This window comes from Caretta caretta, chromosome 8, assembly GCF_965140235.1.
Source record: "Caretta caretta isolate rCarCar2 chromosome 8, rCarCar1.hap1, whole genome shotgun sequence".
Lineage (NCBI taxonomy): Eukaryota > Metazoa > Chordata > Testudines > Cheloniidae > Caretta > Caretta caretta.
In genome coordinates, this window is record NC_134213.1 from 67,628,257 (window position 1) to 67,653,860 (window position 25,604).

General features: G+C 38.1%; 1 protein-coding gene across 8 annotated transcripts in view; it reads right to left on the reverse strand.

The window, feature by feature from the left end:
- NTNG1 (netrin G1) overlaps window positions 1-25,604 on the reverse strand; it is a 282,002-nt gene that overhangs the window by 43,795 nt on the left and 212,603 nt on the right. For 4 of the 8 annotated variants that reach the window (XM_075131587.1, XM_048860783.2, XM_075131586.1 and 1 more), the window contains 2 exons: window positions 16,475-16,501; window positions 6,089-6,154 (listed from right to left, as the gene is read on the reverse strand). The exons of 1 other annotated variant lie outside the window; for it this stretch is intronic. In XM_075131587.1, the coding sequence (XP_074987688.1) occupies window positions 6,089-6,154; window positions 16,475-16,501 (93 nt within the window). Of the gene's footprint in view, window positions 1-3,955; window positions 4,016-6,088; window positions 6,155-16,474; window positions 16,502-25,604 lie in introns of all 8 variants that reach the window. 3 more of the 8 variants (XM_048860784.2, XM_048860788.2, XM_048860786.2) reach the window with 2 other exon arrangements.

Below are 25,604 nucleotides of genomic sequence, written 5' to 3' on the forward strand. Positions count from 1 at the left end.
TAAGCATGACACATAAAGCTAAGATGTCTGTTCAGCTTGTCCTTAGCTTTTGTAATGACCTGATAGCAACACAAGATTTCGAAGCAGTCCTGACCCTTCTCTCTGGTCTAACAGAGACTCTGTGGTCTGCTATCATGGCATAATTAGTTTCCGGGATGAGGACACCAAACATACTGAGCCTACAATCAAGCCAGCTGGCCAATCAATGAAGTCATATTGTAGGTGGATTTGGAAGAAATAATTTACCTTGCTTTGCCAACTTCCAACCAGCAGTTGTATAATATCAGATCATTAGGTAATAAAAGTGTGTTCATTATAAAGGGGAGGTAGGGAATCTGACTGTATGATTGCTAACATCTATTAGTGAGCAGAGAGGAAGCTAAAGAATGTGCTATGAATGACTGCAGAACTCACCCACATGGCCCTGCGATCATAGAATCATAGAATATCAGGGTTGGAAGGGACCTCAGGACGTCATCTAGTCCAACCCCCTGCTCAAAGCAGGACCAATCCCCAACTAAATCATCCCAGCCAGGGCTTTGTCAAGCCTGACCTTAAAAACCTCTAAGGAAGGAGATTCCACCACCTCCTTAGGTAACCCATTCCAGTGCTTCACCACCCTCCTAGTGAAAAAGTTTTTCCTAACATCCAACCTAAACCTCCCCCACTGCAACTCGAGACCATTACTCCTTGTTCTGTCATCTGGTACCACTGAGAACAGTCTGTAACCTTTCAATACAATAATATCGTAACTCCTTACAAAGCCAAGAAAAACAAAGCTGCATAAAAATTCATTAAATTGTTGTAACAGAACTTTGTCCAAAATATAGTTTGGACTAAAGAAGCACATCCTGTACTTATGGCTGACTCAGTTCTCTCTCCCGCTCTCACACATACTCTCAGACAGACAGACATATCATAGTAGCTGATTCCGAGCACTTGTTCTTGTTTCATCAGTACTAAAGAAAAAAATGAAACTGTGTCTTGTACTTAACTACACTAATATGGACACTGATGCTTTTATTACATGAGAGAAATAGCTTTGTGAGTTAAGGGGTCTCCCGTCAACCCAGCTACCACCTCTCAGGGAGGTGGAATACCTACATCAATGGAAGAAGTTCTCCCGATGGTGTAGATAGCATCTTCACTAAGTGTTCCAGTGCTGTATATGTAGCCAAGCCCTGATAGTTTACTACATTAAGGTTAGGTGAAGATTTGGGAACCTTGGCCATTAGACTGATAGTGTTACTTGATATAAATTAACCCCAGAGACAATCTACTGTCTGATTAAGGTGGAAAGTGAAAGAAACAACCCCTGCCTCTTTATCATTAAATAAGATAATTGCTAATACAATAATGAGCGTGCTGCCTTGGCCTGTAGCCATTGGGCTTCATTTTTATTTACATCAATTCCCTTTCACACTGCTCTGGTGCCCTAAAATGGGCTTACATTGTGAAAATGGTGTAAAGGGGTCTTCATGTAAATGAGAATCAGGTAATTTCTCCACTGGTAACATTAGGCCAGTTATCACAGTTATCACAGGAACATAGTACCTAGAATTGCATGCTACATCATACAAGCTGGGACGATAAAACAAAGGTTGGCAGAATTCAATTTTTGTTTTTGATATTTTTGGTGGATAATATCAATGTTCATTTTAAAGCATTGTTCATGTTTTTATCAATTTAAATGTTCACAGCTGGAAATTATGGGGATGAGTATCAGACAATGGGAGGGTCAGACAATATCTGTTTAATGGTAGTAGACACTGAGATTCCAAAAGTTAAAATTTTATATGCATTAAAACACAAATTGTCAAAATCATGTCAAAATATACACAGTAAATATCGTTATATCAAACTTTAATAAGTTCTTAAGCAGCATTTTTCTTACTTTGCTTATCTGTATATTTCCATTTTTGTTGATGGATTTTTTTGTCTGTGTGTGTACAGTGACACTGAAGTTTATTGACATGTGCCAATAAAAATTTAATCTGTCCAAGTCTAAAGATAATGCATATCGCCACTGTTGTGGCTTTCTCACCTTTCTGGCATAGGAACAAGTGAGTCATACTAACCCTTACACAGAAAGACCAGAGTATGACATTATCACCCTCTGATCAGTATAGGCTGAAATACAACTTTAGTTTCTTAGACACACAGCTCTGTCTGGCAGCCAAGGCAGAATTCCATCATAGGCAAAGCCATTCAATCACTGATATAGAGGGGGAAAAGGTGGTAAAAGCTAGGGTGCTAAAGCACTAACGAAAAAAATATGAGAAGTGCTTAAAATGTTGACATATGCTGCTTTCAGTTTTGAGCACCACATGTCAGAAAAGACAGACAAATTAGAGAGAGTTTAAAGCTGAGTAACAATAAATGGTAAATGGTTTGGAAAATAAAATCTCAGAGGAAAGGTTAAGATAGGTAGGTATATTTAATGCAAAGAAAAGGAGTGCAGAGATCGTCAAGACCAGATTTGATAACCATCTCTCTCTGGATGAATCAGGAATTATCAAATCCCTTATCAAGATGCAAAGGGATGAACGAGATGACACATTAGAGGTGCTTTTCTATAAAAACAATCCCATCAATATTGTAAAATCAAGATACAATTGCACTTTAAAGGAGATGCATAAAATAATATCAACCATCAATCATTTTATTCTTCTCCACTTCTAGTTTTAATACCTCTCATTCCTTTATGAGGAAATGCAGCTATGCATTTACATGTGTGAAATGATACAGTCCTGTACTATGGAGGCTAGCTCCAGCTCAGGCTTGAACCATTCCCACTGAAACTGTCACATGAACAGTTGTATAGGTATATGCAAGAGAATCATAATTTCTGAAAAAAGACATTCCTTAGGTGATGCGGGAGACACCTGTTGTTTCCATATTTTAATTAGCAGAATACAAGACTCTTTCAAGAAGAGAGAATTTTTTTGAAAAGTCTCATTTTTTCATTGCCTGACAAATCTCTCTCCCTCTTCCTCCACTACACACTAGCAAAAGACAAACAAATTAGCTTTTCATTATAACTTTAGAAATAAGCTGCTTCAGTTTCATAACAAACAGTATGGCTCATTATCAGTTTCATTAACTGGGTCAAACTTAATTCAGATTTTTGTTAAATAAACCTATGCCTTAGTAACTCATGTTTCATGAATAATGAGGTGTTGATAAGGATAAATGAGAAAAAACAAAACACCTTTTATACATACACCAGACAGATCAAATGATGAGGAAAATCAACGGGGGAAAAAGTTCTCAGATGGATTTCAGACTGTGAATGACAGATATTTAGCTGCAACAGCTTGACTTTAAGTCATCAAGACAATACTGCTATCCTTTCAAAATGCCAATAAAATTTCACTATGTTTATATTAAAATCATATCTGTTGATATGTAATGCAATGCATGCCTATAAATGAAGTTTGTACTATATTAACACACAATGGAGATGTATGGTATACTACCAGTGCAATAAGACACTTTTTTGAAAATCGTATCATTACACCAGATGGCATTTATGTTTTATTCTAGAGAATATGAACAAGAGATGGTTTACATATTGCCTGCCCTCAACTAATCCGTTTACATTTCCTCATTTACAGTCTATGTAAATTAGTGACAAAGATAATCGTTAGGCTAACATGTTAGTTTTCTAAACAATAACCTGGACTGCCATATTCTAACTCACATTTAATTCTTTCAAAAAAACAAATGCTCCACTATTTTATATCCAAGCAGAGATTGTCTATGAAGCATATTTATTCTGTTCTTCACTATGGCTTATGTTGTTTGTGATACTTAATGCTTCAATTGCTGTCAATAAACATGCTTCACCAATAAACTGATAGGTACACTTCACAGATATTCCAGATTCATACAGTGCAATGTTCTCACAACACAAAACACTAGGAAATCACTGTATGAATCCAAGAATTCCTACCTCTCTTGTGGTTTGCAACTTGAACAGAAGAAACAGTTGACAAAGATAATTTGGGAGCAACTGGATAGGTTTAAAAACATGAACAATAAATTAGAAAGGTATCATATAGGAACAAATAAAAAAGCTTAAAAATGAATTACCTTAGTCACTACATTTTTAATTAGCTTTAAAAAATTCAACATAAGTGAGTATTTTTTAACTATTGTTTGCTGTTCTGAAAAGGAAGGTTGATATTGAGGTGAAAATGAGTGAAACACTATCAATGATTAAGGTATTGGAAATGATAATAATTTGAAGGGTTTTAAAAACAGGAAGGAGAGACCGTTTTAATATCTGCATTTTTATTTGGCTTTGGCTCAGATGTTATACATGACCTAGGGAGTTTCTTCCCAAGTCCATAATTACTGACTATACAATACACCTCATGGTCTGTATAGTTTTTATCAAATTTATGTACAGATGTTGTTCTAATTGTACTATAAAGAAAAGCATAATAAATAATGTGCAGGTATGGGCATCATTCTGTAATCAGGATGTACATATATTATACTTCAAATACTGGACTCAAGGATCTTAATTCTGATAAATGTTAAACTCTTAACAATATGCTCCAAACAAGTAATCTAACCACAAAATATTTGAAGTTTTTTGTGCTTTGTGTTCTCTCCTAACATGTAAAAGCTAAATAAAATTTTCATGTGTGTGGGAACAATGCATAATCTTGTACTGCTCAAGATGCATTGTGAAGTGATGTTAATCACTTGCAGTATAATTTGTTAAACTATGAAATGCTTTAGAAATGCTAAGTGTCATTTTGTTGAGGATGTTTTGATTGATAATTCATATGAATAACAAACTGAACTTTGCTGCTAATCCTTAAAGAAAGCAGAAGAGCAGAGATAAATTTGTTTTTCTTCTTTAAGGAACACATGCAGAAACTTGGAAAATATAACATGGACTAGCTGATTAAGATTATTCTATTTGTTAGTAACCTATGTGTATCTAGGGCAGCCTCAGTTTCATCACCATGATCAAGGACTAATACTGCAGTCCGTACAATATAACTCCCCAGCAAATTGCTAATGTATTTTGTTTAGCTTAACAGCTATTTCCTGGATCTTCCTCTTGCTCATTTCCTCCTCCTCCATCTGTATTCATTAGAGTTTAAAAAGAACATCCTGTGCATAACCATGGCAAGCTGCAGGCCAGAGTTCTGCAATTCTGGGGGAAGGGTGCAAGGGAGATTGGGGAGAGCAAGGGGATTTCATGTTAAATAATGAACGGGTTTACATCTGATTGTCAAATTTGTAGCATGCAAGCTAGTATGAACACAAATTCAAATGGAAAAGCATTTTACTTTTTATTTTATTACTCTTAAAATCACTCTATCCCTTTCTGCAGTAATCATCATGCCACAGTCTGTCACTGTAATTTTTTGTGTGTCATTGGAATTCAGATGCAGAAGTATTGCACTGGGGATTTCAGAGAGATTGCTGTCAATGCTAGAGGAGATGTAACTTTTAGACCACAAAGAAAAATACTTAGAAACATCTCTTCTGTGACCTGACCTGCTAAAAAAAAAAAATGGAGGAAAACCCAAATTCTGAAAATATTGTATATAAGATTGTTAAAATAAATTCCAGGAGACTATGGTCCAACTGTCTTCGACTATGCAGCTGAGCTCTGAATACAAATGGGAATAACATTCATTTCACTTAAGAAAACAAAGTGAAAGAGAGACATTAAGAAATGGGTTTGATGTAGACCATGGAAATCTTTGGCACTCAAAAGTCTTGAAACTGTCTCATAAAGCAAACTGCGATGTCTATACAATTCCAGGCTTCTCCAGAGACTCACTTTAAATTTAATCTATGAAATTGCTTACAACTTTGGTGCCTGCTTTTCCATACTTTTTGCAATAGTGTTTCTAGTCCAGAATCTGTATATTAGAAGAAGCCTTTTTCATGTAAAAATTTTGTTTATGCTAATTCTCATTAGATTGGTTTTGACAATACCATTACTTAGTACCAACAGAAAAAGGAGCTGGATTATTATTATTTTTTGCAAACATGTGGGATTTTATTAAAGCAATTTAAGTAACTTTCGACCAGTAGGAATTTTACAGAATCCTACCTTGATTTGGTTTAGAAACCTCAAGGGAAGAAATATTCGGCCATATCCTATCAAACTTTGGTGGATCTGCATGCATCAGGAAAAATCAGGATTTGTTATTTACATACGTGATATTGTTCTAAACAGAGAAGTGTATGGACAAAGACATAAACCACAAACATCTGCTACTGGACTTGTCTATGATGCACTTGAACAATACGTGACTCCCACATTGAACAAGAACAAGCAATTGATGATTCCCAAAACATTGAATGGACATTAAATACTGTATATAGCAATTTATCTTTCAGGATTTTAGATATTAACTTCAGTGTTAAGAATATATACTGGAAAGATATATATATTTTTAACACTAATCACAAACCAGGAACCTTTCTGTTTATGCTATTATTTTAAACCTAGCGTCCAGAGATAAAATGACAATATCATACAAATACAGTAATTTCTTACTATAACATCTCATTTTAAGGACTTTAAATCTACAAATACTTACATAAAAAGAAGCTTCTACTATCAGCAAGTTATATTTACTAGGGGAATGGGTTATTTTGTTCTCACTTTTGTGTATTGTATCTCTTTCCCATTGCCCCATCAATATCTTATATAGCTTAATTTCTTTTAAATAAATAAGGAAATTAAATTTTTCTTAAAAACATTAGATAAAGGAAGAGATTTCTGAATTAGTTGGGTAGATTCCCAAACCACAGATTTCCCAGTAAAAGGTGAATCCCCCTTTTCTTCGTCAGATGCATCAGTTTACACATATTGGAAGTGCATTGCAGCAGCCAATCGGAAAGGGAGCACACACAAGTGAAAGGTATCAAAAACCTGTATTTGTAGAGGTAGAAAGATCACCATAGCACTTGATGAAAGAGTGGCTAGAATTGTATGCACCTGTGAGATAACTGCCCCTTTTCTAGAGTACTGACTTTTATGGCTTTTATAAATTACTTTATTTGGTCTTGTGTTTGAATAATTGAGGATTGATCTCACGTGTTAAGGGACTGTGAAAATAGTCTCTGTATGTGATAAAAAACAAATAAAAATAAGAGTGAGGTCTGGATAAAGAGAATAGGAATCTCCTAGCTGTCTTACCTGTTGCCTTGATTGGACCTTATCCTTTTACTCTCCTAGCCACTGTGTAATAATACATCAAAAATCTTTGAGACAGACTAAAGTTACATTCCAGATACGAAGTGCTACTGGCAGAATGGCTCTCTTCTTGGCACTTGCCCTCCAAAAATACAGAATAGTAAGGTGGCCATCAGCTGAAATGACCTAGGCATTACCAGTAATAACATCATACTATGTCAAAGCTCAAAGGAAATCTGCACAACACTTTCAAAAGATGAACTTAGGAGCTTAAATTCATAACTTTGCTAGATACTAAAAATCATGGACTGAATAGACACACTGGATTTATGGGTTACTACAACTATCCCACTACAACTCTATCCTGCTAACGACCCCCCTTCCAGCTGCTTTCCCCCCTTCCTTTCCTCCCTATGACTGGAGGAGTGTTAAAGGAGTGTTAAAGGATAAGGAGTGTTCCTTATCTTAAATGGCCCCTTGAAATATATGTTAAGTATGCTAAACAATCTGTTCCACCTTGTTTTTAGCTGTGACATGAGTACCTTTCCCAGACCTGAAGAAGAGCTCTGCGTAAGCTCAAAAGCCTCTGTCCCCAACAGAAGTTGGTCTAATGAAAGATATTACTTCACGCACCTTGTTTCCCTAAAGCTCTGTAATACATTTAAGACCAGCCCTATGGAGTATCTGCCACTGACTAAAATATACTGGGGAGGCAGGGGAGGGATAGCTCAGTGGTTTGAGCATTGGCCTGCTAAACCCAGGGTTGTAAGTTCAATCCTTGAGGGGGCCATTTGGGATCTGGGGCAAAACTTGGGGATTGGCCCTGCTTTGGGGGTTGGACTAGATGACCTCCTGAGGTCCCTTCCAACCCTGATATTTTATGATATGCCTAATCAGAGCAATTCTTACTTGGAGACGCATATTTTCAGTCTCTTGTCTGAATGAGACTACTAATCACGTAACTAAAGATATCAACCAATTTACAGTTCTCTCGGCAATATTGCTGATAGCAGTACAGGATGTTCATGCTCAAGTAGATTATGAAAGCTTGTTTCAAGAAAACCTATTTAAGCTACGGACCCTATGTAGGGGATGAACCAGGTTAGAAAATACAACTCTAATGACCTTCCAAATTTATTTACAGTAAGATGAGTTTGCCAAGGGTACACCCAAGAAAGTGATACATATGTATTTGTATTATAACTGATTGAAGTAATTTTGAACGTTTTTGTGCCTGGAGGTTACTCAGTGTTCAGGCAGATACATCTGATGTATACAAGTAAATATAAACTTTCTGGACCTTGGTAATGTAGCTAATGCACTGACTGGTTTAATTTTCCTACTTAGAAATTTTTCCTTCTCTTCTAGGAAGGTCTTCTTTGACTACTCTATGATGAGTAGGTTTATTTTGTTACCTCCCTGTCTATTGGTGGAACTTGTCATCACCAAGATTTTCAATTTCTCAAGAAGAGTCTTTGTTCTTATCTTTGAAACCCAAGGTTTTATTTTCTGGATAATATTTTTATTGCTCTATCAAAACTTCCTTGTGAGACTTGCCTCACAAAGAATATAGGCTGTCCTCATTATCTGGTATAGACCCTTAACATCCACAGGTTAAAGGTTTGTTTTGATTGGGCTTGAGTGTGTTAGGGCCTTATTCCAGGATGTGAAAGTTATATTATTTTATGTATGTTTAAAAATGTAGATGTTAATTCTAGAAATTAAGCTTTTAAGCCTACAGGATCCTTCTATTATGTATTTCATTGTGTCTGTGGCTTTATGCAGTAGGAGCACATTCCTGTAATTGCATATTTTCCTGTGTAGTTAGGTTCTCTCTTACCTCAATTGTAGAAGAGTTTTTGAGTCATCAAAGGAGCCCACTGCATGCATACTGTAAAAGCTGGATACTGGAACAGATTAGTCAGCCTCTGAACAGCCACCAGTCAGACTCCTTTAATAGGTTATTTAATAGCCAGTCATTCATTTACAGCAATTTGTGAAAATCTTTTTTTTTTCCTGAGTTACTAATAGGCAGGCCTTGTCTACATTGGGCAATTGACTGGAAGAGATATATTCCAGTATAGCTCTCCATGTGGGCACTTTAAATCTGGAATAAAAATCACATTGTTACAAAAGAATTACTTTGTGGTTGAATAATTTATCCAGAATACGGTGACTTTTATTTCAGAATAGTGTGTCCACATAGGGGCTATTTCAGAATAGTTCACTCTACAATAGCTATCCCTCTGTCAATTTTCCTGCATAGACAAGACCTAACAGTAATAGTTCTGAGAACACAGGAGGAGCAAAGTTTAGCTTAAAAGGAAAGCTATGGAATTGTGATCTCTGAAAGTACATTTTGAATACATCTTTTAAAAAATGTAGGTACTTTAGGCACATTTAAGTGTAGAGGGATGTGAGACATGTAGCTTAGCAGACAATCTATTTTAAACATTACTTGAAAAAAAATTCTATACTGCTGGTTAATCCATCCTGCAACATCTTGCTCAGGTAGTAAGGAGAAAATTATTGTATGATGCTTAACAAGTGTATAATCACTTAGACTTAAAGGCCAATAGAAATTTTCGCTATTGCTTTTCTTTTCACTGGATTCTTTTATAACAATGTTAGAACAATCTGTAGTGCTAAAGGAAGGGAGGGAATATGTATCAAATGACCACTGGAAATCAAAATTTGGACCAACTGGCACAGACCGTTAAGACCAACTGGCACAGACCATTAAGACCAAATGGTCTTGATTTGGGAGGTTTATGTGAAATAAGTTGGTAGTTTCAGCCCAATTCCAACTGGATGGATTGGAACACAAAAACCACTGCCACAGTCAGCAGAAATTAAGCATCACCCTTATTGGCTGTTTCAAGTGGCCAAACACTGAGTTGACAAGGTAATTAAACTGTGCTCTCAATCCAACGTGCTATCCTTCCAGAGCAACACTGAGGAACGTTGTTAATGGAGTGTGTGGAAGAGGATATTACTGCTCCATGTGCTATGCATGTTCTTTGCCTAGTCAGAGTATTTGTCTCCTAAGCTAACAGTATTACACAAAGATTGCATTTGCTTACAATTATTAATAAAATAATTAATAAAAAGTAGTCTTGAGTTTAGTTCACTCTGAAGATTGACAGGGGCCACTTGAATGACCAAGTGATCATTTGACTGGTACATAATAGCAATGACACAACTGTCCGAGAAATTGAGAATTTTGTGATTGGGGAAAATTTGTTTAAAAATCTTCACTTTTAAACCATTTTTATTTAAAAAGTAAGAAAAGCATGAAGGCTAAAAAAATCACAATCCAATTTCATTTAAATCATTCCAAGTTGAAGTAAAGCACCTGATCATTTAGGCTTGGCCCTGCCACTGTCTTCTTAGACTGTAAGTTCAGTTAAAGGCATGTCTCTTGTAGTGCGTATGTAGAGTGCCTCGCACAAAGGGGCCCTGTTCTCATTTGGAGCTCTGAGTGCTACTGTAATACAAATAATTAATAAATGAAAGTATATGCCACTCCTATTTAAATCAGTGGAAGATTTGTATATGAATTCCTGGCATAAATGGGTATAATTAGATCAGGTGATATTTTATCACCACTCTCGGGGAGTAAACTATGACAAGGGCAGTATTTCACCCTCATTGTATTTCTTATTTCAAATCAGGGTGATGCCTACCTCATGCAAGAAGCTTACCTGAGGGATGAAATCAACTTTTTCTCACAGGTTAATAGAATACTATAGAATAAAACTGAGCAAAAAAGAAATGTTTCAAAATTTAGTCTAAATCTCCCTCGTTTTAGAAATTCAAAAATTTAAAATTAAAAAAATGTTAACCAGTGCTAGCTAGACTATTTTTTTGGGCAATGTAAGACATTTCATACCTCTTCCTTAGACGGATGAAAATACTGCATTAAAGTGGAGATGGAGTTGTTTTATTTGGCGTGGAAGCTCCTCAGCCATAACAGCTTTTACAACTGTTGGAAGAATTTGAATTGAATTAGTGGCTTGGGTGTCCAGCTATTCTCTCACAGAAAGAGAGCACGCTTCTGCAGAAATGGTTTCAATGGGCCCCGATGATCCTGTGGTGGAAAGTTTTCATAAATCAGAAAAAATCCACTGTTTCTAACAAGCAGGCTATCTGGGTCTCTTCAAACTCAACAGGCTTGATGACATTTTCTAGTTACCTAAAGGAAAGTAGTAATAAGAATACATAGTAGATCTAAATAGTTCATGGAGGAGGAGAGCTCTGAATCTTTTCCTATGGAGTAGAGTTATTTTGGTCTACTACAGAACTGGTGAAATTGGCTGTTAATGTTGAAGACCTGGTATATCAGACTGTGGTGCAGAAGATCTCTCTCTCTCTCTGTAATCAGGATCTGATTTAAAAGTCAGAGAGCTGATTTGGAGAGTTCAGTCTTCTATACTCTATGGAATTCACTGAATATTGTTAGGAAGGAGGAGGGCAGAGGTGGACATGGGGAAAGAGAGGTGGAGAAAAATTTCATATTTTTTTAGTCATTTTAACTATACATTTTTCTGTGGCTTTGTAGTAAGAACAGCCAGCACTGCACAGCTGTCATGGCACAGATTAAATGCTTGCTGACTTTCTCCAGTGTCTCATCATTTGATTGCTTTTACCTCATTAACAATTAAACTGAAGACAGCAGTGCAATTCCTCCACATAGTGTAGTCAGTTAAGGTAACTGTGACAAAGTAACTTTGAAATTAGCTGGAAGTGATAAAGAGTGCACCTTCAAAAATGGTGAATATGAAAAATATTGAAGTGCCATTGGCTGTGTCTACTGGTGGCTAAAGCCAGGCTATTCAGATGTGTTACGTTGGTGGACCTGGTGAAAATACTTTTTTTTTTTTTTTTTGCCCCCAATGTAAACTTCTGTAGTTTACCTTTCACAGTGTTGTAGCATATAGATTCTCCTAAGCTACTGTCACCCCACATGGGAATTTTCTCTTCCAGGGTGAAGTGGTAGTTAAGTTCCTTTGCTCATTCAGTTTCAGGAAGTGCTGTAAATTGTACAAATTGTACAAATGTGAAATAGATTTGTGATGAGACTTACTGAAGAAAGAGTATAAAAGATTCCCAAATTCTTATCACATGGGACATTAAGGTTTTCTTCCAGATCTGGAGTTCAAATTAATGTATTATGCTCTACTTGCACAATGAATTTTTTATGTTATAGAAAATCTAATTAGTTAAAGAGCAATTCAAATTAAACTTTTATTTTTGGGATTTAGAAATATTAAGGCAGAGGGAGCGTGGGGACAAATACTGTAGCTTCCTTGATGTTATGACTATGATGATTAATAACAATGCTTGGCTAAGAAGATGATTAACCTTGTTATTTTATTCACAATTCACACTTGTATCAAACAAAACCCAAATCAGAATATGTTGTTGCTGTGTCAAAACCAACATCTATATAATATCAAGCCAGTTTAAAATGTCTTCAAGGAGAAAAACATCTGAGAGGTCTCTTGACAGGAGAGGAAACTTTTTCCTGTCTCTTGACAGGAGAGGAAACTTTTTCTTTATGTACTAATATATCAACTCAAATAATAATAGGGAAAGATTAATAAACAAGGGCCAAAGTCTGCACTTCATTATGCACGTTGAATCTCCTGCTTAAGTTAATGGGAATTGCATTCAGGACCAGAACTTGGCTCTACAGAAAGGGCTCAATCCTGCAACCACTAAAGTTAATGACAAAAACTCCTACTGACTTCAGTGATGCATGATATCAGGACTGTAATATTTACAGTGATGAAAATAATGGGAGAACTGGAACTCAAGTGTTTGTTAGCAAAAACCTTGGGTAACGTGCAAATTCATATAAGCATATCTGAGACCACTGAAAGAAGTGTTCATCCTGACACTTGCCAAACCTGAAAAATACCCAGCTGATATTTTAAGATTATGAAAGCAATGCATGAAAGTCATGCTGTACAATCTTTTGACTTTTGTGTCTTGAATTGGTTATCCTTCCAAGAGAGATTTCTGTTTATTTGAAATTGGCAATTAGAAAAACAAAAAACAAAACATAAAATACCATTTGATTGTCTTGATTGCATCTTGTATTTCAATATATGGTCTGTCGCTAAACTCTGACTCATCTGCCACCAGCAAGCTTCAGAGGTGATAATCACCCACACAAAGCTATTTGCATATCATGTCAATCCTATCCATGTCTAATTATATTCTTTATAACAAACTGTTTAGCATAATTAGTGAAATTATGCTCCACAGGAATAAGGATAGAAGTTATCCGATAGAAGATTAAAGTTTTTTAAGGTCAGGCATATAGGTACAAGCTAATCACTTTGCTATTTGTTCACAATAAAATACATTTTGATATATTTGCCTACATACAATTATTATTTAAAGTAAGTCTGAGTAACTTTTTGTATAATTTTATAAATTGGATGAAGGCATCACTGATCATAAAAGCTTACATAATTATGAAATGGTTTTGGGATTCATAAATTGCTAACAATCTCACCAATATTTTTCCAGTCATGCCTGAAAAATGCTGTAAAGACCAGCACTGGAATCAAGTATGCTGGAAATGATCAAAGAACCTATTACTCAATTGATAAGACAACAGCAGGTACAAATGACCTTAATGGGAAAGCTCTGGTTTAATTTTTTTTGTTGTAGATGATCAGAAAGGATGTTTACTTAATGACCACTCTTTCTTTGTGTTTAAACTTTAATGATGTGCTGCTTTAATATGAGATGCTTTGAGATCAAAGAGAACGCAGTATTATACATATATGTACGCATAGATAAATATATACATTGTTGATTTTTCTTTGGGCATGCTTTGATCATAAAAGTCTTATGGGTGTTACATGAACATCTGTTGCAGTGACATTTTCTTTGTATGTTGGCAGTTTTGTGTTCATTTTTTCCGTATTAAACTGTGAAAAGCTTGAAGCATACAAAAGCCAATACACCAGTTTATTGTTTCATAGAGGCAAAAAAACGGTGTCATCTGAGAATAATTTCCTGTCCCCAGCCGAGGACAGAAATCTACTATTATGAACACATATATTGTATTAGCATAGACAAGAAAAAAAAAAAGAAGAAATCATGCAGAATCCATTAAAGCAGCCTCAAGTAATTAATCATGTTTGTTTTTTAAGTACTGATTGTAATTCTGTTAAAACATAGTTACATAGTGGAGTAGGACCAAGAAGTCAAGGGGCTCTCCATTGTTTAATGACAATTCTGTTATTTCTATCCTATAGGAAAGGCTGTTAGAAAATTGTGCCATGAACAGCCACTTTTTTCCCCAAGCTACTCAATACTCCTGTGGGGGAGGAGGAATCTAGTGGGTAGGAGCCAAACACTGTAGTCATCTCTTTGTGTACTCATAAATTGGTGCTCATGCTTCATGCATTCCACATGGGCAGGGAAATTTGTTGAACCCTGCCTCACCTATTCAAAGGACATCCATACCGGATATATTTAAGATAAGGCATAGACGTGCAGTAACTACTATATTTCCTAAGGGATGTTAAACAGAATCTTGTTCATTTTAATAAGTAAATGACACTAATCACCTCACTGTAAAAGTTCATAGAATTCAAAGAGGTCAACAATGCATCCTTTCAGGTCACCATTGATTAAAAAATATTTGAGTTTCCCTATTAAGTATTCAAAGGCCAACATCTGCTGATGCTCAGAGATGGTGAATGTGATGAAGAAGGCTGTATGGAGTGTAAAGTGAAAATCACAACAATGTAGTCCATGCAACACAGTATTGACAAACAGTAGCACAACTGAGCTCCAAAAAGCTATTTTGCCATTTATCCATTTCTGTTACTTATGATCGTAGGATTCCAGGGAATAATAGTTTCATAATCTCTTTTTACTGCCTTTTATTTAGTTCCCTTTTTGGATACAAAATACATGTGCAAATGCAATTGTCAAGATTGTGAAAGTAGCACATCATTGTGCATTTGCAGTGAGGCAAATGTTGAGGGAGACACTAAAGCAGAAAACTTAGACTCTCAAAACTGAAGACTTTCATTGGCAAGTTGTCGTCTTTCATGCTGCTTTGCTATTTAAGGTTTCAAACTGGATGCCATAGGATTAAGCTGGCATCTAAATGGACATGAAACACTACTCCCATTTACAAAGAGGCTAGTTTTGATGGCATTTAACATGCTGTCTAGTACTTAACAAGTCAGTGCCTAAGCCTGTTCATGCGCTTAAGTAAACTGAACTGATTTATTGAAAGACCTGACCACGCATTTATAAGAAGCAAGGCAGCTGCTTTATCCAAATGATCAGAATATTGCTTTTCAGCCAGATATCAGGTATTGCAAAAAAAAAAAAAATCTTTTGACACTGCTTAAACTGTGATAGACCTGCATAGTACAAAATCTGTGCCTAACGCCTATGCAAAGCAGAGGCTGTGCAGGACCATTCTTTCACACAGCTACTTGAATGATACCTTTTCTGCTTCAGTACTTTATTTCTAATTAGCTGTCATTCCATGACCGTACCCGCTTACACGTAGGATGGTTTGACTCGAATACCATCTTCTTATTTTTTTTGCATTGTTTTTATTTATAATAGTTGATTTTTAAAAAAGGCAATTTCATATGTTATTAGTTGTTTTAAATATTTTAATTTTATACAATAAAATGAATCTCAACAAAGAACCTGTTTATTCTGTTCAAGGCCTGACCTAGAGTCCACTGATGTCAATTGAAAAGATATTCTCTAGTTTAGCTCTATGGCCTGATCACCACTGTCCCTGTCCGGCTTTGGAATCTATGAATCAATGGAAAGACTCTGATGGATGCTCTACATTCACTAGATTAAAAACAAAAAGAAATGCATGTTAGTGCATTCTTCCATTTCCCCTTATATTTATCTATTCATATATGCAGCTTTAAGGGCTCTACTCTTCTTAGGTATTAATAAAGTTTGGTGTTTTGGAAAATGTACTTGGTAATATTTTTCTACCCAATGCCATCCTGATGTTCCAATTTGTAATGCTAACTCTTTTATTTGCTGATCAAGAAGCTGTGTTTTCAGACAGATGTACTTTCATGAGCTACATAACATATTCTCTTTGATCACATAATGCAGTTACATGTAAATGCAGCATGGCAAAGTCAATAATATAGTCCCCTTACCGTAAAGCACATTTCAGTGAAACATTATCTACAACAGAAATGGATGTTGGGAAAATAGAGCTAAGAAGCTGAATAACATAGCAAAGCTATTCTAGATTTGCTTTTTATTACTTACTACCAATACTGGAAATACTGGGAATACCTGTAGAAAAAGAGAGTAAAAAGGGCATAGTTAGCAGTTTACTGTAAGTGTCTAAAAGGCTGTGGCATTGCATCAAATATTTGGAACTTATTTTCTCATACTCTCATAAACTTCAGAATACTGTATCAATTAACAGCTAGAACCAAGCACTTGCACATACATCATCCAAGCCTTCTATTTTCAATTGTAGAGGCTTTGGATTCTTTAATATGAGATTGCAGGGAATTTTTGGAAGGTATTTGTTGTGTTCAAAAATGACATTTGGAGTATTTCTGAGACATGCAGCATTTTTCTGCTCTCATAACTTCATGCAGTTGTTCAGAACAGTTCTGTATTCATACTAAACAGTTACTAGGTTTCTGGTCTGGACAATAAATACAGGTCATGATGTATCAGGTATATCTAGGAAACTGTTTTAATACAGAGGCTCCCCGGGTTACGCAAGACCCCAACTTACGCAAATTCGCACTTATGGAAAAAGTTCCATAAGCCAGAAATAGGATTTTCGAGTTGCGGAAATTTTTGCATAATGTACAGGTATATGTTTCTGACTTACACAAAATTTGAGTTACGCAAGACTTTCCGGAACGGAATGATTGCATAAGTCGGGCAGTGTCTCTACAGGGATAGATCCATTATTAGCTGCTTCAGTCGGCTGCTGAAAATCATTTAGTTTTTTATTAGATTAACTTTATCTAGCTATCATTTTTTGTTCCTCTTTTACTTGTCAGTTGTCTGGATTAAGCTATGTAATAGAAATTTAATTGAGCAAAATAATACAACACATTAGGTCACTCATATTGATCATGCCCCTCATTGATTTTTCTTCTCTCACTTCAATTCTCAAGTTGAATTAATGTGGGAGAACCACTTTAGAGTGTGACTGGACTTGGTAGAAAATGTGGACGTGCAATATTCCTTGCAATATAGTTCTCCTTAGCTAAAGTGAAACATGCCTATGAGACTATTTACAGGCCCACAAGTTAAAGCCACAAACTGCAGATCAGTATTTAAATCCGTGCTACTTGCATCATGTCAGTTAAATAGTTTGCCTTTTATACGTTTTATTGAGTTTTGATGGCATATTATAGTGTAGAAATCTATTTCTCCATTAGCATCTACTATCCTTTTAAATTTCTTCCTGAAATTCTTAATGCAGAGAAACTGTGGGATGGATTCTGCGACGTTTACTCAAGGGAATGACTTGCAGGAGTATGCATTACTCAGTGTAGACTAGGGCTGCAGAATCAGGCTTATTTTATTATAATTATTTTCATTATCATATATTAGGTAGTAACCTACTGTGCATTATGGCTATATCCTAGGCTCTATCAGATTGTTTACACCAGTAGAGCCTTGGGCTTCTCAAGTCTGCTGAGGATTCTGCCAAGGTGGAACCATCACTGGGGGTGTAGAATACACAACCGAATACAGGCAGTCCTTGGATTTACGACACAATTGGTTCCTGAAAATTGCGTAGTAAGTCGAAACGTTGTAAATCAGAACGGCAATACACTCTGTTGCAGGACCGAGCATCGTAAAGTCGAAACCAGTGGTCGTAAGTCGAATCAGGGTGTCAATTCAGAAACGTGGTAAGTGCTGTTTGTCTTAAGATGAACGTCATAAAGTCGAGGCCTGCCTGTACAGTCCCCACTGCAATCTGGTTTAGGAGCATGGCTGGGAGGAAAAGCAGTACCTATTGAGGCAGCTCTAAATTATTTCTTGGTTGGGGCCATGTAGCACTACTAGCTCCAGGGCCGGGGAATTATAAATGGCTCCTTTGTGACTCCCCACCTCAATTACAGATAGGTACTTTTTGGGTACTCGTGAGAATTGTGTCCCAGAAGTTTTATATTCTGTTTGGAAACCCTATGTGCTCAGTCCTGCAAGGCGCAGAGTATCACCTTACAGAAGACTCTCAGCAATTTTCAGGACTGAGCTCCATATGCAAACACTATTTATAAAACAATGTATTTGACTCCTGCTGAGAATAAACTGATATTTAAATGGAAACTCCATCAATGTTTCAAAATTTCAGAATCATGTAATTAGTATCACAGACTACAACACTGATATTTTTAAATAGAGAACATTAAAATTGTATTTATAGAAATAAAAAACCTCTCATTCCACTGCTGCCATATTTTCTTGGAAACAGGGTAACAATGATAGAATCTCTTTCCCATTGTTTTAAATAGAAAAGGAACTCGACTTGGAATATTATTTTTAGATGAGCTTTAGTAACATATATTACCATTTATATGTGGCAGTTTAGTCATGTTTTGAATATGTTTTATTTTCTTTATACACAGATGGGACTTGTACAGATAAAAAGGCAGGTAATATTCTCACAGCTCCCCTGTGAAATGGTATTAAATATTCCCTTTTATGTGTACACACACACACACACACACAAACAAAAATATACACACATACCCCCCACACCTTCTCTTCCTCTCCAAGGCAAGTTGCAAGGTAGGGAGAGGTTTTCTTATTAATTTGTACTCCTCTTCCTTTACTGTATCTCAAAAGTCTCAGTGAAAAATAATGATGAACATTTCCTTAGCAATAAGGAGTAATGAAAACAAGGTAACTGCTTGCCTGAAGAACTTTGCATTAATATTGTTAGCTTGTTTTCACATTCCCTATTTGAGAAGCTTCTTTTGCTATTTCCATACAGATTTCTCAAAAAGGAAAGAGAAGCTCTGAGTGGCAGTGAACTTCTCTCTGTCTCCTAAAATATTTTTGGCCCTGGAAAAAGACAGAAAAATAAATTTCGCACATAACAGGGAAATGCTTTATAACAATGGTTCTCAAAGTGTGGGTTGCAACCCCAAAGTGGGTTGCTACCCTGTTTTAATGGGGTCATCAGGGCCAGAGTTAGACTGGCAGGGAGCCTGGGCAGAAAGCCCCACCCTGAGTCCTGCAATCATGGGGCTCAGACTGAAGCCACGGGGGGCCATTTAGGGAGGCTGGTGGGGCACCTGCCCGCCCTGAGTTTCATACCACAAATTTCAGCTCTGCACATGGCAGGGCTTGGGGTTGTCAGCCCTGTGCTGATAGTGGAAGCCTTGCGGTGCATAGGGCTGACAGCCAGAGCCCAAGCTCATCCACAGCAGGACTTCCAGCCTGAGCAACTTAGCTTTGCGCACCCTGTGGCATGGGGCCACAGGCAGTTGCCCTGGTTCCCACCTCTTAACCCCAGCTCTGTACATCACTTCCTCTACTCAGTACCTAGAAAGGAATCAGTGCGTCTTGTAGATAAAGCCAGTTTGAAAAGTTGCTGTAGAAATAATTTTAGCAAGGGACTGTTTTCTGAAAAAAGGTGGAGGAAAGGGGGGTAATGAATGGGAGTCGGTTGCCACTTGCAGCAAAAGAAGAGCTCACAACAAGGATCTAAGCAGCAGTAAAAAACTAAGAAACTGAAAATACAATCTGAAATATTTGGAATAGGGATTTACTGGGCTGGTTTTGAGGGGGATCCATGGCCACAGTGTGTGGCAAAATTCCAGCAAAGGAGAGCTTAAAACCGTCTAAAATGTGGCACCCACTTGGAGACATGGTGCAGTTCTATTCAAACAAAACCACTTGATTTTTTTTTCCAGCAAAAGCTGAGAGAGCTACAGGGCCAGAAGAGAGTTCTCAGATTGGCAGCTACAACAAATGAGAGCACCCTTGAGGCATCTTCTGCTGTGTCATACTGGATATGTAAAACTGGGAACCACACTCTATTGGAGAAACTTCTTTTCTGCCATGTGCCAAGGAATGATTTGATTATATTGGGGCAAGGTGCAGTGACTCAACTTGATTCAATTCCCCTGTCTAATGACATTATTGCCAGGTGTATTCACAGTATGGTAAATGATGTGACTGAACAAGTGATCGCCAAAATCAAGCAAAGTTCTTTTTTCCCCCATTCAACTTGGCGAAAACAACAGATGTGCCGGGGACTGTTCAGATGTTGACATATGTAAAATTTGAGAACGATGAAAAACTCCAAAAGGAATTTCTGTTCTGCCAGCCATTACTACAGCATGCTACATGGGAATAGCTTTTTGCACTTTTCAGTGCTTTTGTCTCTGATTCTGACTTGGAATGGCAGTGCTGTGTAGGAATTTGCAGTGACAGCATTTGTGCAATAACTGGAAAAAACAGTGGGCCAGTCACCTGAGTGCAGGCTGTTGCACCGCAAGCAGTTTGGATGCACTGTTTTATACACAGGCAAGCCCTAGTTGCAACAACAACAAAAAGCCACCCATTCTAAAACAAGTTCATAATGAAGCTGTTCACACAGTCAAGAGCAGCTCAACAAGTGTACATCTGTTTGTGTGGTGAGATGGGAGCTGAGCACCATCAGTTACTTCATCACACAAAAGTTTGGTGGCTGTCTCAGGGAAAGGTTCTCAATTATTTGTTTGAGCTCAGATGAAGATTCCCTGCTGGCCGAAAAGTTTGCAGGTACCAAGTGGCTTGCTTTGCTAGCTTACCTGGAAGACATTTTTGAATGCCTAAATGAGTTAAATACCTCACTTCCCTCACTGACAAAATTGAAAGCTGAATCAAGAAACTTTCCTTATGGTATGTGCATGTGGAAACTGGCAGTTTTGAAGGGGTTTTATACTGGATGACTTTTTGGATGAAAATGCCTTGCCAAAGCATGACTTGCAACCCATTATGCAGCCACCTGGAAAGCCTTAAACTGCAGTTTAGGGAGTACTTCCCTGAAAATGATCAGAAAACAGAGGTGTGGATTAGAAATCGCTTTAATGCAGAAGTGCTGTTATGTTACTTATAGTCAAAGAAACATTAATGGACCTTTCCTGTCATGAGACATTGATGATGAGATTTTCTGAACAACCTCTTGCTAACTTCTGGATTTCTGTGTGAGAAGAATACCCAGAGCTGTCATCTACAGCACTGAAAGTGCTCAGGCCATTTTTGTCCACCTTCCTGTGTGTAGCTGTTTTTTCAGCACTGACCTTACTGAAAAACAAATACAGGGCCCATCTCACTGTTGAAGATGACCTCCGTCTTTATCTCAGCCACACAGAGCGCCAGTTCGAGGATTTGTGTTAATCAATACAGTAACTCCTAACTTAGGGCTTGGTTACACTTGTGAGTTAGAGAGCATTAAAGCAGCCCTGGGTGCTATAGCTCACTACCTGTCCACACTGACAAGGCACTTAGAGCGCTCTGACTCCATGGCTAGAGTGCTCCTGGTACTCCACCTCGGTGAGAAGATTAACGCTTGCTGCGTCTTGGCTGAAATGCCCAGGAATCAGTGTGAACGAGATGTTGCATTACTGTGCTCTGATCAGCCTCCAGAAACGTCCCATAATCCCCTTAAGTCAAGTGGCCACTCTTGTCATTGTTTTTGAATTGCTGCAGGAATGCAGCTATGCCCTTTGTAAGCGCCATTTCTGACAGCCAGCTGCTTATCTGCTCTGAGACAAAGCAACCATTAGTGTGGAATGCTGTGTATGAGAGAGGGAAGCGGGGGAGAGGGGGTCTGCTCCGGTCTGAATTTACAAGACAGCATGCTGATATGCTCTCAGGACCCCCAAAACCCACTCCCACATACACACAATACATCCCCCGCCCCCATTTGAAAAGCACGTTGCAGTCACTTGCATGCTGGGATAGTTGCCCATAATACACCGCTCCCAATGCCGCTGCAAATGTGGCCACGCCAGTGCACTTGAAGCTGTCATTGTGGACAGACTGCAGCACTTTCCCTACTGTGCTCTCCGAAGGCTGGTTTAACTCAAAGCGCTCTACATCTGGAAGTTTAGCCATGCCCTTAAAGTCATCCAGGTTAACGCTGATTCGTTGTTACACTGCTGATCAATTAGGGAACATGCTTGTTTAAAGTTGCGCAATGCTCCCTGATAACGTCCTTTGGCAGCCGACTGCTTTGTCCACTGCTTGCAGGAAGAGCAGCCCGTTGCAGCGAGCTGGTGGGGGGCTTGGAACCAGGATGGACCGGCAGCCCCCCCATCAGCTCCCTGCTCCCCTAAGTTCCCTGTGCAGCAGGCTATCAGTTGCCTGCGGGGGGACTGGAGGGGGGAAGAAGGGCACTAATGTCAGGGTGTCCCCCTCTCCCTTGCTTCTGCACCCCGCTTACCCCATCCCCATAGAACAGGAAGACACAGGACAGGGCTCAGGATGGAGGGAGCTTCCTGGCAGCAGTTGTGGTCTCAGCTTGCTGATTTAAATACACTGCCTTGTTAAGTCAGAGTGGGTCAGCATACTTAAAGGGGAAATGCACAACACACACATATACGGTGTGTGTCTCTGTCTGCCATGCTGTCTCCCCTCCCTCCATTCCTGCTGCCTTGTAGAGTGTGAGGCTACATTAACAATAAGTTAATCCTTGAGGGCTCAGCCAATTGCTAGTTCATCAGTTAGCAGTAAGGCATTCACTGGGAAACATCCCACCCTCTGACTTAAGCACCTCAACCAAGCTTCACAATCATCATTGCTGTGTACAGTATTAAATTGTTTATAAATGCACACAATATAAGTTTTATATATATAAAATATAGTCTTTTGTCTGGCAAAAAAAAAAATTCCCTGGAACCTAAGCCCCCGATTTACATTAATTCTTATGGGGAAATTGGATTCGTTTAACATCGTTTCGCTTAAAGTCACATTTTTCAGGAATATAACTCCAACCTTAAGTGAGGAGTTACTGTACAAGCATACCCCTCCCATAAGGTACATATTTATTTTTTACTGCTGGATATAAAGATTGTCTTGTGAATTTAAATATTTAGTGGCTACTTTTTTCTAGATATGGTCTTTAATACATTTTTTTATTTAAAATATTAACTGTTCCAGAGTAACACAGCGCACTGGGGTCCTGTAGTAATTTTTGTTTTCAGAAGAGGGTCGTAGTGCAATGAAGTTTGAGAACCCCTGCTTTATAGTAACATCAATTGTCTGGAGTTCTGGAGGCACATATTAAACTTGATTCTCTGGTTGAGCTGTGCTTGGTGCAAGCACTTAAGGTGATGAGCAAAAGGAAAGTTTAAGGTACCTTTCTTTTTCGCTGATCCTGGGGTCATGTGGGAGTTTGCACCTTATGGCTGCTCTACTATGCACCTGACTGTCTGTGGCACTAATGGACCATTCTGGCATTCAAGAATAGTTGGAGTGGAGAGACAACCACATTCCCATGGCAAGGCTTTTGGGGAGAGTCTGGCCTAAGGCTTCTATGTCACTGAGGGAATTTTCAGTTGGTCTGATTCACCGGGATTCTGGCCCCTTTACACTAGTGGAATGGTTCAAATAGGCTGCAGAGTGATGGAGAATCAGACCCATTATCTGTCTTGATATAGAACTCCCACTCCTCATCTAAATATAAAAAGTAAACAATACCAATAATTTATAACAAAACTGCATTTTCCTACACACCACTTTAAAACACATTTAAATACAACTAAATACAGTGTTCATATCTGAATGCGTGAGCTTTCGTGAGCTACAGCTCACTTCATCGGATGCATACCGTGGAAACTGCAGCAGATATTATATACACACAGAGATCATGAAACAATACCTCCTCCCACCCCTCTGTCCTGCTGGTAATAGCTTATCTAAAGTGATCATCAAGTTGGGCCATTTCCAGCACAAATCCAGGTTTTCTCACCCTCCACTCCCCTACACACAAACTCACTCTCCTGCTGGTAATAGCTCATCCAAAGTGACCACTCTCCCTACAATGTGCATGGTAATGAAGGTGGGCCATGTCCAGCACAAATCCAGGCTCTCTCACACCCCCCATCCCCTCCCCCACCCCCGGGGACACACACAGACACACACACAAACTCACTCTGGTGAGAGAGCCTGGATTTGTGCTGGACATGGCCCACCTTGATTACCATGCACATTGTAGGGAGAGTGGTCACTTTGGATGAGCTATTACCAGCAGGAGAGTGAGTTTGTGTGTGTATGGGGGTGGGGGGGGTGAGAAAACCTGGATTTGTGCTGGAAATGGCCCACCTTGATTATCATGCACATTGTAGGGAGAGTGGTCACTTTGGATGAGCTTTTACCAGCAGGAGAGTGAGTTTGTGTGTGTGGTTTTTGGAGGGGGGTGAGGGGGTGAGAGAACCTGGATTTGTGCAGGAAATGGCCCACCTTGATTATCATGCACATTGTGAAGAGAGTTGTCACTTTGGATGGGCTATTACCAGCAGGAGAGTGAGTTTGTGTGTAGGGGGGTGGAGGGTGAGAAAACCTGGATTTGTGCTGGAAATGGCCCAACTTGATGATCACTTTAGATAAGCTATTACCAGCAGGACAGTGGGGTGGGAGGAGGTATTGTTTCATGATCTCTGTGTGTATATAATATCTGCTGCAGTTTCCACGGTATGCATCCGATGAAGTGAGCTGTAGCTCACGAAAGCTCATGCTCAAATAAATTGGTTAGTCTCTAAGGTGCCACAAGTACTCCTTTTCTTTTTGCGAATACAGACTAACACGGCTGTTACTCTGAAACATATCTGAATGCTTTCCCCTCTGAAATCAATGAGAGAGAGATTCTCTCTGTCAGTTAATCTGATCACAGGGAAATTAGCAACCTCCATAAGTAAAGCTCAGAACCATGTACTTCCACAGATAGCTCTCTAGTAATAGCTATATTTTTAGATTTGACTTGTGTTATAAGCAAATTCACTGTAAATATATATACATATAGCCACAATATTTTATAGAAAATATCTGGAGTTGTCTTTTTAAAGGCTTATAACTTGGATTTCTCCAATTATCACTCATCTGATTTTTATGAAATAATCTCAAATTTTTCTCTATTACCTATTGAAGAAAAATTATACTTAACCTTTCTTAACTACACAGTAAAGAAAATGACATTATTTAATAAAATCAGATCCTCACAGAGAAAATGAGTTTTAGAATTCTTTTGCAGGTTTATATAAAGTATATAACAGCCAATAAACAATTGACTTCAAAGATGGATTGATAGTAATTGCTGATTATTAACTATATCAGAATCTTTCTTGAAAAGGATGCTTTCCTTTAATTGGAGCATTCCACACTGCATGTTTTAACACCTGGAGGTGAACTAAATGTGGATCCTGGA